The sequence below is a fragment of the Cryptomeria japonica genome, chromosome 6 (assembly GCF_030272615.1).
Source record: "Cryptomeria japonica chromosome 6, Sugi_1.0, whole genome shotgun sequence".
Lineage (NCBI taxonomy): Eukaryota > Viridiplantae > Streptophyta > Pinopsida > Cupressales > Cupressaceae > Cryptomeria > Cryptomeria japonica.
In genome coordinates, this window is record NC_081410.1 from 406964605 (window position 1) to 406985272 (window position 20668).

At 34.9% G+C, this 20668-nt stretch overlaps 1 protein-coding gene across 2 annotated transcripts; it reads left to right on the forward strand.

The window, feature by feature from the left end:
- Positions 1-1288: 1288 nt before the first annotated feature.
- LOC131065851 (polyadenylate-binding protein-interacting protein 11) lies at positions 1289-15285 on the forward strand. Of its 2 annotated transcripts, none has more exons than XM_058000493.2 (10): positions 1289-2083; positions 3989-4099; positions 4391-4435; positions 4539-4617; positions 4730-4842; positions 4998-5057; positions 5199-5246; positions 5367-5435; positions 14575-14636; positions 14721-15285. In XM_058000493.2, the coding sequence occupies exons 1-10, from the start codon at positions 1718-1720 to the stop codon at positions 14776-14778; spliced, it is 1011 nt and encodes a 336-aa protein (XP_057856476.1). In that variant the 5' UTR covers positions 1289-1717; the 3' UTR covers positions 14779-15285. The 2 variants fall into 2 exon arrangements, with proteins under 2 accessions (XP_057856476.1, XP_057856477.1); XM_058000494.2 differs by having other exon boundaries at positions 1291-2083; positions 4545-4617.
- Positions 15286-20668: the final 5383 nt, after the last annotated feature.

A 20668-nucleotide genomic window follows, 5' to 3' on the forward strand; every position in this document is an offset into this window, starting at 1 on the left:
TATTACATTTTTAATTAAAATTTTAAATCTCCCACTCCCTTCCACCAACCATTATTAGCCAACTTAATGCATGTTTGCATGGCATGTTACTTTGTCATAGTATTAAAGACATTCAATACACAAATAACAACATTTGCATGTCTACGAACGTTGTCCTAAATATCATTCATCATTATTAATCTAACTTGCCAAAAGGGGTTTGAACTAGGAGAACCCATTCACCTATTAGTTTTATAAACACCTAGAGACAACACCTTGACATATTTAGTTATAAAAAAGGTGAAGCTAAACAACCTATTAAGCATATGATTTATTAGATTGTTTCCATGTGACATAGATCAATCCCATGTGTTAAATCAGAGTCCATGTCAATTGAGATCAACCACTAAAGATTGAACCCTATAAATTTTTGAGACAAAACAAAACTTGAGAAAATTAATAGATCAAGGACATTAATTTTTGGATAGAGCCTAACTAATTCTACACATCTACCATCCATTTTATAGTTAAGTACCTCTAATCTTCACATTTAATTTTTATACATTTATTGCAATTATATATGTCCTAACCAATTAATCTAAACTAACAATATGTTTTTTGATCACATTCATTTAACTAGCTTAAAACGAACTTATGTAATTCAAATTTATTCCATTACAAATATTAACACATTACAAATGAAAATACTTACTCTATACTTGCACCAACTCAACTTGCACTTTCTTATATTGAAAGGCTCGCTGTTATGATTAAGAAGTACCATCTATTCTATTATAAACACAATTAATATCAAATTCGAATTTGTACTATAAAATAATATTAAACAACAATACAAAAGAAAAAATAAACCAACCTCACAATTACTTACAATCCCAATGATTAAATTTATAGACATTCCAAATGAATTGTTAACAATGATGCCTTAATAATAACCAGCCCATCCATGCTCACCCCCCTTTTTGTTTAATACAAAAAGCCCAACTAACCACATTGTGAATTCAATGTTTATATCATTGATCCACAATGATTAGAGCTTTTAGCTTTTTTAATATTGTAAGGAAAAGGGTAGGCAAATTGTTAAAAACTATCCAAGAGGCTTTAAAAAAATTTTAATAAAAAAGGGCAAAGGAAAATGATAAAAATTCAACCGACGAAATCCACTTTATACGTAGACACAGGCAATATACGTGCACTACACGACAAGGCAAGAAATATTAAATTTCTGGTTCTGTTAGGCCTCAGAATCCAAAGCTTAGAGGCGGCTATACATTAAATTTTTTCTTAAACGTAATAAATTTTCATCTCAACAAATCAAATTTGGGTTTTTTAACTCAAAATGTTTTTTTGGCAGATAGTATATTTAACGCGATGACATGCGAGGACATGCAGAGCTGACGGGAATAGAAAACTGTGAGCTAAGCATTATAACCCCTCAAAAAAACAAAAAAACAAAAAAACACGCAGATCCATGGTTTTCAGATCACAGCCCTCCCATTTTCGATGTAAATTTTGACAATGCGGACCCTCTTGAATGCGAGGAGGATATCTGATTTGAAATTCGTGGAGTTTTAGCTGCAGATGGACCGGGATTTTGTTAAAAACAGTCTAGGATTCGTGGATTTCAGAGGCATTTTGGTGATTTTTAGGGGGGAGTGATTTGATCGGGATTTCTTTCCGTTGGGGGTTGTTGTTGGTGTTTTTGTCGTTTTTTTTGGTGATGGACGTGGCGGTTGATGGTGGTTCTGTTGGGACAATGGAGGATTTAGGGTCTTCTGAGAGTGTGGAGAAGGTTGAGGATACCGAGAAGAAATACGAGAATTCGAGATCGGATGTGCGAGAGAATGGCGGTGCTGTGCATCAGAATGGCGAGATTCGGGTTGATTTGGAGGAGGATGATTTTCAAGGAGGGGAGACGAATGGGGAGGGTAATGAACGGCAAAATGGATATGATGAGAGGCAGATGAAGGAGCTGGCAGACATTCTTTCAAAATTGAATCCTATGGCAGAGGAATTCGTTCCGCATTCGCTTGCCAATGGCGTCTCTGGGCCCAAGAAAAATGGGGGGAGCAACGGCAATGTACGGGTAGGTGACGTTGCTTTTGTTGTTCCCGAAAATTATGGGATAATTTCAGAGATAAAAGTTCAAATTTACGTTTAAATTTTTTTGCTGTTGATGTATATGACAGATCCATCAAAATGCCATTTACAAATGTGGAGATTGTTTTTACCAATGCCTTTTAATTTGATTGAGCTATGCATATGATTGACGGAACTTTGCATATTATAGCTTGTGATTTATTGATTATGTACGTGCAAGATCTGGTTTTTATGTTCTTGCAAGAAACTTGGGCAAATTTAGAGAAAAGCGTTCCATTTACAGCTCAATTTGGTTGTTATAAAAGATCATTTAACCAAATTCTTGTAATTTGATGAATCTTTATACGTTTAAGATAAATTGACGTAGCTCCCTGTAATTTCTGGTGATGGGCAGGTAAAAGCTGCTACTTTTGGGATAAATCTAGACAAAAATATGCCATTTTTTGTGTTTTTTTTTCTCTATTTGAGAAGTCAATGTATGTTTAAAATCAATTACAAAAGGCTTTGGGACTTTAAAGGATTGCAGCATTGCATCGTATTAATGGTCTCGTACGTTACCTTCCAAATCTACTCTAGCCTCTGGGTTAAATTGTGATAATTATTGCATTTGGGTGGAACATTAGGATGCAGATTATACTATTATAGGGACTTTGTTATGCATCTTAATTTTGATCTGAATCTAGGTTGCTTCGGATAAAGAGACCATGTCATATTCTGGGACATTTTGGAGAGGTTCTTAGAAGATGGTCCTTAGTATCTCGACTACTGAGAATCTTTGATTGGCTTTCTAAGGGGCTGTGCTTTTCTAAATTTGACGATATGAAGCATTTTACACTGTTAGATTGAATAGTGACTTTCACATGTAAAAATGACATCATGAAATGTGAAAAGAATCTGAAACTTATGTTACCAGAAATGGACCTTGCAAGGGCCACCATGTTTTAAAACCCACACCACTCTTCAGCTATTTCCAGTCTGTGAATAGCTATCAGTTTTAAAGAAAATGAAAAAGACCAATACAATCTGTTTCTTGTATCATTTGAAATATCCATCCCTTAATAATTCTCTCCATTGATCTGTCATCCCTAACTCCCTATAAAATGGAATTCCATTCAATTAGTCTTTTCCGTTTTGGGAGTTTTACATATTTTCTGCTTTATATTATATTTTGATGTTCTGAACAACGTGTTACCTGGTCAAACTGAATGTATGTGGCAATAAGTGGGTTGTCCCATGTAACCATTATTTTTGTTTTCTCGACTCTCAACAAGAAATCTGTTTATGATAAATTTTATTGTTGGAGGAAATTGAACGAGACATAATTTTTTTAATATGACAATAGTTAGAACTGAATAACTCTTGCACATTTATAAAAGAAAAATTAAAAAATTAAAACTATTTTATTTCTAAATCCTTAAAATCGCTGCCATAATGTTTTATTTTACACCATCTAGTATTACTGTATTTCTAATGCATGAATAACTAGAAGAAAATGACACAATCTGATATGTTCAATTCTTCTGGAATGCTTTGGTCAGTAATTACTAATTATTAATACAGTACTGAAAGATTTTTTAATCAATAAATACAATTCTGTATTCCATTCTCTTGATCTAGCAATCTGTGACTAAAGTTGCTATAACACTTTATTAGTCCATGGGCTTACTATAATGAGGACATGTATAACCAGTTGCCTGTGGTCCAAAATTTTCCAGCAACAAATACCAAGAATAAACATGTCAAAGTAGAATTGAGATCACTTTCTATGCAAATGGGCCAATGACAAACCAGATAACTTGAAAGGATTTTCTCATCTAATGTAGTATTTGAAATTCGAATTAGGCTTATTGTTTTTTTTACTTACTTTTCAGTTTATCTGCTCATTTTACAGAGAAGGAATGGCTACAATCAGGCTAGAAGGCGAACAAACTCCAGAATAAGCAGAGCACAGCGTGAAGAGAGTATTAGGAAAACAGTCTATGTCTCAGACATTGATCAGCTGGTTAGTGTATTGCTTCATCGTTGAATAATTCCATCAATATATGATCAGCTCAAGCATTGCAATAATTCCATGAATCCATAGTTCTTTCTATTATGTTTTTGGGGAAGGAGTGGGTGGGAAAGTAGATTTGAATTTATACTAAAAGTAGTGACTTTTTGAAAAAGAACATGTACATAAATCCTAAAATGTATTTTGTAGAAGTAAAGAAATTGGATGCTCAATAAAGCTTTTATTTCATTGAGATAAATAACCTTACATTATTTTTTGTATGCTTGTGATGGCCTGAGAAAGGTAACTGAAGAGCAACTTGCAGCCCTGTTTACAAACTGCGGACAGGTGATTATCTCCATCTAACCTAAGCATCTCTTTGTTTTCTGATTATCTATTTCAGTTTATAATCCAGGGAAAAAAAGTCTAAAATTGCATTCTTTTTACCTAGTTGCAGGTGGTTGATTGTCGTGTCTGTGGTGATCCAAATTCGGTTCTTCGTTTTGCTTTTGTAGAATTCATTGATGAGGGTATGTAGTATGTACAGATAGTTGGACTTATTCCTACAGCAGTGCAATGAATTTTCTTCTTATTTTGTCCTTATATTGATGGTCATGACTCATGGCACATGTGAATGTACAGATAGTGCTAGAAGAGCTCTTAGCCTTTCTGGGACAGTGCTTGGATTTTATCCACTTCGGGTCCTCCCTTCAAAAACTGCGATTCTTCCAGTGAATCCAACATTTCTTCCTGCTGTAAGTGCTGTGGCATGCCATTACCTTGTTAGTGGATTGAGGATGAGTTCTGGAGTTGGTTTATATTGCAAATTTGCTTAATGGTTTAATTTTAAACATAAATCAGGACCTTCTTTCGAAGTTGGCTGCTAATCATTTCATATTGTATTTTGCAGTCTGAAGATGAACGGGAGTTATGTGCTCGGACCATCTACTGTACTAATATAGACAAGAAGGTGAAAATCAATACCTTTTGATAATTCTGTTGGTTACAAATTATATTCTTAATGAGTAGCCATGCAGTGTTGAGGCAGCGTTTGCACCCAATTAAAATTTTAATTTGAGCTTTGATATTCTTGTAACAACTTTTTTTGCAGGTTTCTCAAGTAGATGTTAAACTATTCTTTGAGACACTTTGTGGACCGGTAGGACATTTGGTTATGTCTTTAGAAATTGAACAGTCTTGTTTATTTCCCTAAGATTGCTTTTATAAGGGCTTTGCACCTAGGTGATGGAAATGTTTATATGATTATATCCTCTATCAGGTTTCTCGTTTACGACTGCTGGGAGATTATCAGCATCTAACTCGTATTTCCTTTGTTGAGTTTGTTTTTGTAAGTGCTCTACTCCCTAGTAATTGTAAAATATGGTCCTTCATCTTAGACTTCTGGTTATATGGTTTCTTATGTTAACATGTTTTCATCATCTTAGGAATTTTATTTTTTCTTAATTCACAAAGTTGCAAACAACTTGTTTTGCATCACATGCGTTTTGCCTAAAAGAGTTGACCTAGGCATAAACTCTGCCTTTGGAAATTACTAAACATCAGCTCTGTATGCTAGCATAAAATTTTACCCTCAAAATTCTGAATGCTTTCAACCGCATTTTATTGATAAATGTGAATTTAGAATACTTTTTCAAGTTGAGCCTCAAAAGGGTGAGATAGTATGAACTGTGATTCCTTGGGAAAGTACTAACATAAGAACAGCTTTCTTAAAATTTACTTCTTTGTAAGGGATAATTCATTGACCCCATATATTTGAGAGCTACATGTAAGTTACAACATGAATTGGGCACTGTAGAGGCTACTGCAAGTCTGCAGGTGAGATGTACAATTTATTTAATAAAAAATGTATCCATCAAGACAGATGTTAAAGCTAATAATAGATGAATAATAAGCCTTCAGCTGGGCAGCAGTGAAAATTAGTCTGAAAAGAGCTGCCAAAGACAGCATGTACTAAAAAAATTCCGAGAACATCATTAGATTATAGCAAATCCTATTTTAGAGATGTTTCCCAGAGATTTAAGGGTTTTAACCTGTTTTAATTTAGATTATTCATCCCCTGTTAATGTATATGAGATCCTTTTAAACTCAAACCAGCAATTATAGTCCCGAACCAAGTTTGATCTATATATCATAAACACTGATATAAAAAGAAAAACACCTTTGTCAGTTAGGACTATATTTTATAAGATTCTGTGAACATTCTGTACTAATTTTCATGAAGCAAGATTAGTGCTTGTTTTACAGTTTTTTTGTACAAGCTCAAACTCTAGGGAATGTGAACGTAGCAAATTGTCTTTTTTCTGCCACAACTTGTTTTAGCCTTTCAATGTTGAAAAGACATCCTGTAGAAGATTCACATGGTGCTGAAAGTGGTCTGGACATGTCTCCAAAATAAATTACTCGCTTCATTGTAATTAGGTATAGTTTCTCTAACAACATTCTCTGCAGTCTCTGAAGAAGCATTATAAGTATAAATGAATTGGAAATACTTGATGTCACTAATTGTATTAATGGACTTTTTAACATTTACACATTTTAGGGCATTCTGCCAAATATTTAGCAAAGCCTTGGCCAAAATTCAGACCACCAACCACTTGCAATGGAGCAACCTGCTTGTTTTCTAAATTTGTTCTCATTCCCTCTAGTTCAGAATTAATAGACTTCTCCACTTCTTCAAGTCTAATAGTACTTAATTCTTTAATTTTGATAATCGATAAATCTGTCATAATTAATCACCCTTCTATTAATCTATTATCCTTAATATTGTAACATCTCATATGTATGGATGTGTTATGGAGGATCCTAGATGATCCAAATGGATGAGCCTACATGGTCCATGCATAAGCCTTTGTCCTAATTATGTAGAAATTCCTAGACTCTAGTATTTGGTCTTATAATTTGTTTCAATTTGTATCTGGCTTAAGTATTTAGGAATTTTCTCCTTCAAAGTGTTTGCTTCATTGCATGTTTCTAAGCTCGATGATGTTGATTTATTTCTGCGAACTGGTTGCAATTGTTGTACAACTCTCCTGACATTAATCTGCACTTTCGAAAAAGCTTAAAATGGTAAAATGAGCCTCTGTTATTGTGGCTGTACTTTTATTCATTTACTGCTGTGCCCTAGTTTGATTGGAATCCCGTCCCTGAACCAGTACCCATACCTCCACATCCAGGTAACTATGCTTTTAACCTTTAGGGGTAACAACTTAAATAATTTCAGAGGGTTGAGAGAGAGAACATATAATAATTGTGGTCCAACATTTCTCACTTGTAATTGGATGGGGGAGGGGGAGGGGGATTCCTTAATAGATGAGATTTCAAGTGAGCCGTTGGCACTAAAGGACAATCTATGTTCTTCTGGTTTGTACTTTGACAACTGAAACTTGAGTTCCCTGGCCTTACAATTGATCTTTTACTGTGTCTTGAACACGTGCTTTAATCCACAAGAGCATTTATCTGCCTTGAGCCCACAGACAAGTTGCTGTGGGACCTGACATGAGGGTTTGTGATTGAGTTTCTTGGTCTTCTTCCCATTTACCTTTGATTATTCTCTTAATGTATGATTATGGTTCAATCCATGGGCATGATTATCTGCCATGAGCCCCAGAGAACATTTGCAGCAAGATCCAGCAGAAGGGTTTCAGTCTATCTTGCTGAATCTTGGAATGAAATGCTAGTCATTCAAGCTGGAACACAAAGTTCAATACGTTTTCGTCATATTAATTTGCCAAAGCGTTTTTTAGATAAGCTTCTGTGATTTTTTAACACCATAAGAATTCTACACCCTAGAAACAGCTATAGCTATTCTGTGGGGATTTAAGATATACAACATGGCCAAGGCTTACTTTTAGCAAAAAATATGTGATATGATAGTATCTCAGCAAGAAGTGGAAGGAATGCTATACTCCTCAGAGAAATAAGCGTTCAACCTTTACCTTTGTAGAACTTATTTCACTTTGAATTTTGAAACTACTGCCCCCTCTATGGAATGAAATGCATCTCATTCAAGCTGGAACACAAAGTTCAATACATTTTCGTCATATTAATTTGCCAAAGCATTTTTTAGACAAGCTTCTATGATTTTTAACACCATAAGAATTCTACACCCTAGAAGCAGCTATAGCTATTCTGTGGGTCTTTAAGACTTACAACATAGCCAAGGCTTACTTTTAGCAACAAATATGTGATATGATAGTATCTCAGCAAGAAGTGGTAGGAGCGCTATACTCAGAGAAATAAGCGTTCAACCGTTACCTTTGTAGAACTTATTCACTTTGAACTTTGAAACTACTGCCCCCTTTATTCTTTTTCATTCCCCTGTCTTGAGTTTATGGATAATTTGGTTCTATATAGTGTGTAGGACACCTTTGGATATTCTGAATTGGAATTGGAAAGAGATGAAGTAATTGCAGTACAAATGAATGGTCTGTGTTAAGGACTATTGTAGCTTGGAAATGATCCTTGGTGCGAGCTGGGCATGTTGAGAAAAGGGACGAACTAGTTAGAAGGAAAAGTCTGTATTGATTGTCTAAAGAATGGTTTTAAGTACCCACCTTCCCACATGTTCATGATCTGAAGAACAATTATTAGCAAAATCTCACAATTTATATTTGAGGGCTGAAAGATGACTATTTTGCATGAGATAAATGAAGAGGCCAAGAGAGACTAGCAAAATTTTCTCATGGAATCTTTGTTGTAACTGGAATAGGCTTCTCAAATTATCTTACAACATCAAGAAGAGATGATAGTTGGATCCTTAAAATCAAATAAAAGGAATTGCATTTGATTTCTTTTCTGATGTACATAAATAAATTAGAGGGTATAGTGGCTTTCCACTCAATTATTCCACAACTTTGGGATATTGTGAATTTTTCTGATTAGGGATTGTCAAGAAAATGATGCTTTGGAAACATATGCAGAAGTTAGTAGGGATTATTGAGGAATCCAAAACTATAGTAAAGAAACCCTACCCAAGGATAGGTAGAAACAATCGTAGATCATCATCAAAATTATACTTATTTTTCTATGTTTTAACGATGATGTTATTTGTTGAAGAATAAGAGATTCGCACAACTAGACTTCAAAATTAGGTTTTTAAGATTCTTTTTGTGGATGGAGAAATTGGCTGTTGAATAAGCTATGGTCCAAAATTAGGGATGGTAAAATCTATTTGAAAATCTCAACCTTATAACGGATGGTGCTTTCAATTAAAATTCTGAGATGAATTTGATGTGACATTGCATATCCTGCCAAATGTGTCAATCATGTGCAGCCAAATAGGACTTTAAGGTTTTCATCTGTTTCCCTACATTAAAGGAACTTTGGGACGTCTTCTTTGTAAAAGACTGCTATATTAAGGGTCCTATTGAAATTATGGAATGAACTAGCTTTGTGTAGAATCCTTACATATTAATTTACATGGAATAGGGTGCTGATTTTATTTGCAGGCAGATATGGCTGGAGATAGAAAAATAAACAAACAAACAAACAAACTTATTAATGTCCACAAACAATTAAACTAGATCAATGGGACTTGAAAAATGCATCTAGTCACATTAGATAATTTTAGGACAAACAGACCCTAGGTTATTTAAAGTAATTGAAAAACAAGCACTCAAAAGATGTAAACAAAATATGGGTTAAACTTTGAGGTTTTGAACCATATAAGGAGAGGTATAAGGAGCCTTTTGAGTGAAGGGCCACTCAATAAAAACACAGAACTGATGTAGATCAAAATTGGAGACCATCACATAAGAGTAAGACAACTAACACATGGTTGTAGCAATTCTCAACTCAAAAGGACCAACAATATCACTATCAATAGTTGTGAAAGGTTCAATGCAATTACAGCTTTAGATCATAAGAGATTGTTGTATCCTATTTGTATAACAGATTATACATGGAATAAGCATTGAAGAGCAGCAAATGCTAATCCCTGTTCTTTCACAAGTAGTGAGATCTTTGGCAACAAAAAGGGACCAGAGAACCCATAGGCCCATTATTTTAGTGAAGCACACTAGGATAAGATCAATTAAGGTAGAGAATCTATTTGTTAATCTAATTTTTGTCTTGTGCCACACAAGCAAGAAGAGTGCCCAAAAGGTCAAAAACTAATGGGATATGGATCCTAAAATCCCTGACTGCCCTTGATCTTCAAGATGATGAACATCCTCTTCATGTGCCTCACTGGTATATAACCATCCTCTGTTTTTAGTTGGAGCTATTGTTGGCTTTCCCTGTGACTAGTCCAGAGACGAAATAGTTTTTCTGGCTAAACTATTTTGGTGCAGGATAGGGTTGTAATAATATTTCTATGCTGGATGTGGCCCTAGAGTGAAAAAATTATGTTGGGCGGTTTCATGTGTGTATGGTTTTCCATATTTCATTGTTACACTGCTATGCATGCTCATGATCTAGAAAGTAATGTGTCTATCCAATATTATTTGAGGTGCATATGAAGAATTTCAGCCTCTTAGTGCCATTTTTCTTGATGATATAGTGGTCTATGTCAACTTGAGAAATATTCCTTATGCTAAGAGGTGTAACTACAATGACAGCAAGGGGATAGACTGTAATGGAGTAAGCGTGTTAACAAAAACTCACCGACATAAATTATGGCCATTTATGCATCACTACTAATGAGCAGCTATATATTGTATCTTTTACATTATACTATCACTCTGTTTTAAAATTTTACCAACCGTATAATTTTAAAGATATAATTCAAATATCTAAATACCCTTCACACACACATACAAACTAGGAATAATAACTATATTAAATTTTAGCTATAATGATCTAATATAATAAAATAATATATATATAATTTATAATTATATAGAATTTATTAATTATATTGATATTTCTCATCGTTTTATAGATAGATGTAGTTAAGGTATCTATACTAGTTGCAAGAACAATGAGAGCAAGCTGCTTACATCTATTTTATTTATATTGAATAAACAGTAGAGGCATTTGAATGTGGTGGGTGGTAATTCATTGTAAAAGCACCAAAAGTCATGCCAGTTGGGATGAGGCTAGAGGGTGAAAGGCCAAAGTGGCAGATATTCTAATAACTACTGTTCCTCCCCCATACTAACAAACGCTTTAAGTAATGACTACTCTCTGAAATAGTTGTAGTGGTGATGACTTGAGTATGAAACTACTCCACATTGTGAGAAATCTCACAAAAATACAATATCTAAACAATTCGACACTGCAAAAACTTCAATTACTGACAACTAAAGCTTTTGCAATTGGTAAAGAAGCCAGAGAGCGAAAAGTCTGAAGTGGTGGATTTTCTAGTAATCATTGTTCCTTCCTTATACCAACAAATGCCTAGAGTGCTGGTGTTCTTTTTTGGTCTTCATGCCTTGTGATTATTAACCACATACAGTAGAGAAAGGTCATTAAAGTAATGGTTCATGAAACAGTAACTATGGTGATGATGTCAGAACAAAAATATTCAACATATTAAGTTGTTTGCATAAAAGCATGCACAATTTATTATGCAAAGACTAATTGTGGTGCCCAACGTACATATTTTGAAGTTCTTTAAAAGTTAAGGTCAAATATGACAACATGAGGGAAATGTTATTGTCTATGTGGCAGAAGCTAAACTGGCTCCAAAACAGTGCAGTCGTACATCGTGTTATTGATTGCTTGGAAAATCGGAGCCGTAGCTTGCACGATCAACGGTGTGTAATGCGTGACTAGCTTTTGTGTTATTGGCTTTCCGTGGTACGTTAGTCCATTTTTTGAGCCAGAATAGCTGCATCCTTGTCTATGCTCCCCCAAGTTTTGGGGACGGGGATGGCAGGGGATGGTGGGACATGTTTCTGGTAAGGGGGTACTTTTGGGAAGAAGTTTTAAGAAAATGTAGATAGTATCTTAAGAATACAATAAGTAGGATCCCAACAATGTAGATTGTTTTGCCAGCATATTATATTTAGGTTCATGTGAACACACACAGTCGCTCGTACAGTAGAGTGCCAAGATTATCTATTGTTAGGCATGGTCTGAACACAAACAGGTCTCTTCCTTTATAGGAAGGGTAAGAGTAGCCAGAGGGAAAAGGGGATGGCAGGGGATGGTGGGACATGTTTCTGGTAAGGGGGTACTTTTGGGAAGAAGTTTTAAGAAAATGTAGATAGTATCTTAAGAATACAATAAGTAGGATCCCAACAATGTAGATTGTTTTGCCAGCATATTATATTTAGGTTCATGTGAACACACACAGTCGCTCGTACAGTAGAGTGCCAAGATTATCTATTGTTAGGCATGGTCTGAACACAAACAGGTCTCTTACTCTATGGATGCTTTTCCCTCTGGCTACTCTTACCCTTCCTATAAAGGAAGAGAATTACGAATTAATTAGTGTTTATGTTTGTGTCTTTAAAACAATCATCTCCATTTGATCTCAGGTCTTATTTTTGTTTGGAAATACTGATTCAAATTGGGATTTTCTTTTTTATGATGTCCTTTCTTATAATGTCTATCATTTTGGGCCTATCTTTTATGTATCTCATTATTTCAGTGGTAGGTCCTATTTGGAAATCGTGATCTGAATTCTCCAAGCCCAATTTTTGTGTCAAAATTCCAGTAGGCAGGTAAACTAAACATAGAATGGGAAGACTGAAATACACTTAATTTCACCTGAACAATCTGCAACATTTGACAATCACCCAACATTCAGAAAAGAGTATTCTGCATTCTTTACCATTGATCATTTGATAATGCATGGGTTTAATAAATTCTGAGTCTAGATAAGTTTATTCAAGTCAATCATCCTAATGCATAATACATCTTCCACACAGCCACCCACCTTAATGATTAATGGAAATGATTGTTGGGTCCTAATTCTTGGTGTAGTGTTGGAACCATTTGTAAGGGTTTTTCTTTAGTTTTAGTACATGCATGTATATGAGGGTTTTTTATAATTCTTTGCAGAAATTTAAAATTTTATGGTTTGTATTACTGACAATAAACTTCAATCTTTAGTCTTATCCAAGTATTTTATTGTTGAACTATTGGTCCTTAAATTGTGAGTCCCTTGAAGATAAACTATGTTGTTAGTTCGATTTTTTATGTTGGCATTTATAATTTAAGTGTATGCATTAGAGAGTTTCCTATTGTTCTTTGCAAACAGCATTTAAATCTTTTGTAGTTTATCTGGTAAATGATGTTGCTTTTAATTTTGAATTCCTGATAATACATATATAAAATAATAATCTGTAGTCCATTGAAGTTCATTCATTGTTGATCTATTGGTTCCTAAATAGCCGTATCATCCCTTGAACATTAGCTATTTTACTAATTTTTGATATCCTATGATAACATGTAAACCAGATTTCCATGTTGCCACTTGACCATAGTTACCAATTTTTGAGATCCAGTTACATGCTGAAGGGGAATTCTATCTTTTGGATGGACAGTCCAGTTCAAACACACAGATGTATATATGTCTGAGAGTAGTTGGATGGCACATGGTTTTGTGAGAAAAACAAATTGTAACTTATAAAAAAGAAGAATGTATTAAATAGGTGCCAGGATAGATTCAGTATTTCAGACTGATCTAGGATGGTTTAAAAATGCAGGTCTGAGGTGATTTAGGCCAGACCCTGCAGGACGACTGTAATTATGCTCTTGACTGTGTGAACATAGATCAATTTCAGTCTTTCAAACATTATGTGAGTTGGATGTAAAAAACTGAAAATAAATGAAGTTATGATCTTGTATACCACTAGGGTAAGGTTTCAAAATAGTACAACCTCATTTTATCCTTGAAAATCAGGAGAGTTGGTCTAATTTAGTGTATTTTCTTGTAGAACTACACCTTTCTAAGATTATGATTGAAGACAGCAGTTGGTAAATGTTTCATAATAGAAACATTTCCCAGTTATATATGCCACTGCCTACTAGTGTTGTCGTTGATGGCCTTGTTAACTTATTGGATACATATCTACTCTCATTCTCCCTCTTGGACACTTTTATCTTAGCAATTCCAGTATTTTGCAATGACACCATAAATCATGTTTTTGCTACCTGTGTTTGGTGAAGAACAAATATCTGCTTGTTGGGATAACAATAAATCAAATTTTTGCTACCTGTGTTCGGTGAAGAGCCTCTTGTTATAGATGCTGTGTTTGAGTATTTTGTTTGCAATATGATAGGTTATATGCTGTAACTATCTGTGTTAAGTAACTGTAACTATCTGTGTTAAGTAACCTGCTTTGCTAGCTGTGTTCGTTGAAGAACCAACACCTGCTTGTATATGCTTTGTTTGAGGTGTAGAGCATTATGTTTGCAATAGATAGTATATATGCTGTCACTATTTGTGTAGAGCAATCTGCCTGGCTTCAGAATAGTTGTTTCAGATTATAGTTTAATTTCTACGCTGTCTGTCTGTGTCTCACTCTTATTTGGAAACTTTAGATTTGTAATTAAAACATTCTCTTTTATGACAGGCGGAGAGTGCTATGGCTGCATTGAACTGTAGTGGTGCAATTTTGGGGTCTCTGCCCATAAGGTAAATCTTGAATCAAATTCAAAAAGAGACCTTTTCATTCTATTTGATTTAAAACTCATGGACATTATTGTCTCTGTATTTCAGGGTAAGCCCATCGAAGACCCCGGTGAGGCCACGCAACCCTCGTCCACTGATCCATTGAGCAAAAGATCTTTACGCTGATTCCGGATTTTTTCTGAGCCAGGTCGTCAAATACGACCAATGCTCGGTTGTAATGTTCTAGATAACTAATTTATTGAGCTACATGCAAGCCAATTGTGGTCCTACCAAGATGGATATTATTGAAGGGGCTACTCATGCAAAATCTTCTCCAAACATTTTGTCCATTATGAGCAGAATATTCATCTGTCTATAGTTTTCTTCGGAACTTTGATTATACGAGTTTGTTGCCTAGGTAGAGATTAGATGTCATTCCTTTTATCTATCTCATGTAAAAGAGGAGTATGGTTACATGTTTGCACAAGTAGAGTTGCATGCAAAGTTTGGTAAATTTGACTTCTTCAAGCTGAAAATCATACTGTAGGAGGACATTTGCCAGTGAATATGGATCTACAAAATGCATTCATAAAACCCTGCAGATGCATTTGTCACTAATTATTGACAGAGTATCATCTGAGTCTATTTTCTAAATATGAAATTACTTTGTTGATGTGCAAAATTGCAAATAGCTGGTATTATAATTTTATAGTTATCTTCATGCACTACAATCCTATTTCTTCAGACCCCTGGCATAGCCATATTTCCTTTTAATACTTGTCAAATTGTTCTTAAGTAATGTGTTTTCAGCAGTTGGTTGCTGGAAAGGTTATAGATTAAGTATGTTGAGGCCAGTTGCATGTATACCAGGTAACTTGTGAATTGACAGAACGTTGGGATGCAGTTTTCTTATGCAAAGAGTTTTGGAATTTATAACTGTGTTACAGTGCAATTTATGAAAATTTTAAATGGAACAATTTGGCGCTTATTGATTTTTGTTGATATTAAGAGATATTAGGCAAATGCTTTTTTTTTAAATATTGCATGCTGGTGTTCATAATAATCATTCCATATTTATGATGCAGTTTATTATGACTTTATTCTGTCCTTAAGTTATCTTCATTTGATACCATATTAAATTTATTTATACATTTTACCGTCCCAAATCATGATGGAAATGTGCAGGATTATATTCTACTTGCATGTCTAAGGCTCATTTATTATTCGGGAATTAATATTATCTGATTCATTATGCATTTTGATAGCAATATTTAAATTAAATTTATCATACTTATGTGTAAAAAACTAAATATGATATGTCAAAATATTTCTTCTAAGTTTGATTTAGCTAGATGTGTGCTTCTTGTCATTTGTTACGACAGGCACGTCTCATTCCCTGCTCTCCACAGAGAGTTTTCTCTGTTTAATGAAATCAGATTTTTTAATCTTTTGCAATAAACTATAAAAGTAGCTTCTTTATCGCAAACGTATTGACTTTGGCTACTTTTCTTTTTTGGTCTTTTCTACTCTTTCCTTTCCCCTTCTTTGTAGGACTGTTCATTCTATTTTCTCTTTGCGATTGCTGAAGGTAAATTGACATTTTTTTGATACTCTTTAGGCTCATTATCATCACACAAAGCAACATCTCAATTTCTCTGGTATATTTCTTATACTCTTTGGGCAAATTAACATCACCTTGTAGTACAAGTCTGATATTTTTGGGGCACATCAACATCCCAACAAACTTTCCTTTGTTAAGTATTCCGGTCATTAGGGTAAGATAATAGTTTTCTTGGTCAAATATTAGATTTTTGAGGCTCTCACCAACTTTTTGCTGAACCTATTCTTCTGTGCAGGTTGTTGCCAATTTTAATCAACTTTCTTCCATTAGCACTTTTTTCTTTATTGCAAGTTAATATTTTATACAGGTTGTGGAGCCTTACCTTGATTTCAGTTCTGCAACCATGTGGGAATGGTTTGCAATTTGAATGAAATTTCTTCCATTGTTTCTTGTTCTCTTTGATTGCAATCTTCTTACTTTTGAAGCATAACACTTTTTGCGAGTAGGCAGGACAGGTAGCTTATGCACAGAATATCATCCTCAAAGTAAAAAGTTTTCACTTTATTCATACTCAAATAGGCAACTTAAAATTACAGACCTTAAATACAAGGATGTTTAACAATTAATCAACTAGAGATGTGCTGGGTAAAAAATTTGTTTATTTTTATGTTATATATTATCTAATATTTTGTTATGAGTACCTGTTTATAAGGAAACTAACATTACTAATCATACACTGCCTTATGAATGATTGGGTTAAAATGGCAAGAAGGATCACTCCAAACAAACTTATTGAAGATCACTTGAGGATAGGAGTGATGGGAAAAGTGGGCAGATGCTCTACTGAAAGATGGGTTGGATAGGTTAGTTCGCTTAGGAGAATGGGAAAAGTAGGCAGATGCTACTGAAAGATGGTTTGGATAGGTAGGTTAGCTTAGGAGAATGGGAAAAGTAGGCAAATGCTACTGAAAGACGGTTTGGATAGGTAGGTTAGTTTAGGAGAATGAAAAGTGGGCAGATGCTCTACTGAAAGATGGGTTGGATAGGCTAGTTCGCTTAGGAGAATGGGAAAAGTAGGCAGATGCTACTGAAAGATGGTTTGGATAGGTAGGTTAGCTTAGGAGAATGGGAAAAGTAGGCAAATGCTACTGAAAGACGGTTTGGATAGGTAGGTTAGTTTAGGAGAATGAAAAAAGTAGTGAATTCTTAGAGTACCGTTGTGCTTCTGAAAGCTAAACTAAGTGCGTGCCAATCTCAAACTATTAGAGAACAATTGGTTTAATTGCAAAGACAAGCACTGGAATAAAGAAAGCCATTACAATGGACCTCAATACAGTTAAAATCATAGAAATTCTTTGAGCTGAGCTGAATCTCTGATGATATCTTTCCCCAATCTATCTCCAGTTTCAATTTTTTATGTAATTTACCAGAGCTTTGATCTTTAATTGATTAGAAATTTCTGTTGTTATTTTAGGGGCAGGGAGGATGTCATGGCCACCTCACCTGCGTCCCTTCCTTGACCATTGCTGTATACAGCAAGGTGGTGACCAATAATCCATCTACCAATAACAGGCCTGAGCTGAAAACATTTAGCTATGGACACAATGCAACAGGGATACCTTTTCTGACCAAGAAAGCAAAATGCTGCTACTTAAAAATGGTAACTCTGCACAAAGTGTAATTCATGAGATGTAACAAAGCCTCTGGACTCTGCAAAATAAAGCTCTAATATGTAGAATTATGGGGTCTTTCCCTGGTGCACAAGCACCTAAAGGTTGGATTCAAGCCAAATGGAACCTTGGTCGGCTCAATAAATGCTCTGATGATGTGAAAAGGCCACTTCCTTTTGATTACTTTCAAGAGGGGTAGGAAATAGTGTTGGGGGAGGTCTGAATAAGGTTGGATTCCTACCTTCAACACTATGGAAGGTTTACCAAGCATTGTATTAGTTTGCATTCGATCCAACAACTTCCCATTGAGAATTGGCATGGGTTCTCTCAAAGGAAAATTGGTTTTGTTATAGGCAAATATGTGGGTAATAAGATTATATGAGATCTTGAATTATTATGCTTGTGTCAAAATGGAATTGGATAAACCTTTCCTAGATAGGATCAATCTTAGTTTAAATGGATTTTAATAAGAATAAACCATTGATTATGAAACTATCGCATTCCATGGTAGTTGCTATCACAAAGGTAGTCATTTAGTTTAGGTTTCTCTTAACCAAAGTAACGAGACTCGGATTCAATCAGGGTGACTTGACTTGGGACGACAAAAAAACTCTACATAGAATTGGCAAAGTGAAAAACCCTTGAAATTTAGAGATTTTGAAGGATTTAAAATTTGTTTCATGTGCCTTTTATTAAATAAACCTTAAAGATACAATAACATCATCAAATAGTGATCATATACACAAGTATGTATCTATCATATAAGTATGAACGTAAATTGTCGCTGAAGGAAATAGCAAACCTAGATATATAAATATTGTCAAATGTATACAAAACTCATGGAATATGAAATCCGTGACATCAAATGTTCCAAATAAATATCAAAATAATAATTACAAGTCTATGGCTTAGATGAGCCTGCATCGCTCCTACAAATGTGTCTAAGGTAGGTCCTAGATGATGCAGTAACCATAATCTTTGCCTATGGAACCATGCCACCGTCACCAACATGAGTTGTGCCTCTATTTGTTTGTGCTCTATCCTCCTCTGCCATGGCTATAACCCAGTCTCTCTATCCACCTGGTCAACCCAATCAAGGTCCTTGTCACTAAAGATAGGATCCGTAGCCTTTGTGATATACTTAGACTCTGTATCGACCTCCTCTAGCGTGATCGAAATTGAGTCATAGTCCAAAAACTATCTCTATTTAAGATGAAGGTTGTAATGAACATAGACTAGATCATTCAACCTCTCTACGGATAGTCTATTGCACCTCTTGGAGTGTATGTGCTCAAACATACTCTAGTTGCACTCAAAACCTGAAGCATTGCATGGTTGGCCCAATATGCAAATGGCTATCCTTTGAAGATTTGGTGTTTTAGCACCAAACATTTGCCACCATCTACTTGAGATAAGAAAAAGGAAAAAAAAATCAATCTCATTTCCAACTTTAAGTTTTAAGTTTCAACATTAGACGATAATATAAAATGAGGAAAATTTCATAATTTTTAAACTTAAATTATGCCCTTAGATATATTTTTACCTAGTTGCAATTTTGTTCAATTTTCTTTGCACATTTGACGAGAAAAGAGCCCCCCTTGTGCATTAGAAAAGACCTCTACCTTGTGGGCTATATGACTAGGATCACCAAACAACATGCACACTATCATTGAGTAAAGCCCATTAAGAACCTCCTCATATGCCTTGAAATCAAGGCTAAATTGGAATGTCGGATTGAGGAAATAAGTGACTACATAGAGGGGCTTGTGAAGTTGGAGGTGTCATCTCCAATCAATGATCTCCCAAACAAGATGATAATTTCTCTCGACTCCCTCATAGACAGATCTAATAGCCTCGTAGGTCCTATCCATGCTTTCAAATATGTAGCCCATTGCGAGCTTCTCCCCATCAGCAACTCGTAGAATAACTACTAAGACTTGATGAGCTACAAATATTGTGAAATATTAACTTAAGTGTGAACAAAATAAAAATTAAAAAAATAAAAAATATGAATAAAAAATTAAAACATAATGTAGAATTACATTTTTACTCTAAGAGGCGTACCCTACAGCTGCAACAAAGGAGTGAACGAGTCTGTGTCAATAATAAAGATTTTTACGCAGAGAGGCGTACCCTACAACTGCAGCAAGGGAGTGAACGAGTCCATGTCAATAATAAAGATTTGCGGCAGTTACACAGAAATTGGTTGTTACAATTCTATTTCATGCGGATTTTAAAACGTTTGTGCATTGTCTAACCATTGAAAACATGAGAGTTACAATCGTTGGAGCCTATTTAAGAGCGGCAGATATATTAGATTTGAATAGAGGCATCTGAATAGGTGTACAAAAAAAGGAAATGTTTGTCAGTTACATTTGGAAATGCAAGAGTTACACATGGTAGTGAAAATTCCATTTAATAGCTCTACTTTTTCAGTTGATTTGGGCAGTCGACATCAGTAAATGGCTGAAGCAAAAATGTTAGCATACGCTACATTATTGGTGATGGCCATGACTGATCAGTCCCTCTTTACCAACTACTTACTAATATAGCTTCCATGGTTATAATGTGAAGGGACCCTTTTTGTCAGCTACTCTCGTTACTCTGCTTTTTCATTGATTTGTTGAGCAGATGCGTTGGGTGAAAATTTTGTAAATTTGGGGAGCTTTACAAAATGTGGGTTTCAAAATGTGGGTTTCATCACAGTATGTGAAAATTTTGTAAATTCGGGGAGCTTTACAAAATGTGGGTTTCACCACAGTATGCAAGACAATATCTCTCAGAAGGCAAGATACAATGTCTCTTATTTATAAGAAAAGACTTAC

Excerpts from the sequence above, each read along its gene's own strand:
- LOC131065851 (XM_058000493.2), top strand. The coding sequence starts at position 1,718 with ATGGACGTGGCGGTTGATGGTGGTTCTGTTGGGACAATGGAGGATTTA. Across the intron at positions 2,084-3,988 it reads GGAGCAACGGCAATGTACGG|AGAAGGAATGGCTACAATCA; the intron begins GTAGGTGACGTT and ends CTCATTTTACAG. Across the intron at positions 4,100-4,390 it reads TCTCAGACATTGATCAGCTG|GTAACTGAAGAGCAACTTGC; the intron begins GTTAGTGTATTG and ends GGCCTGAGAAAG.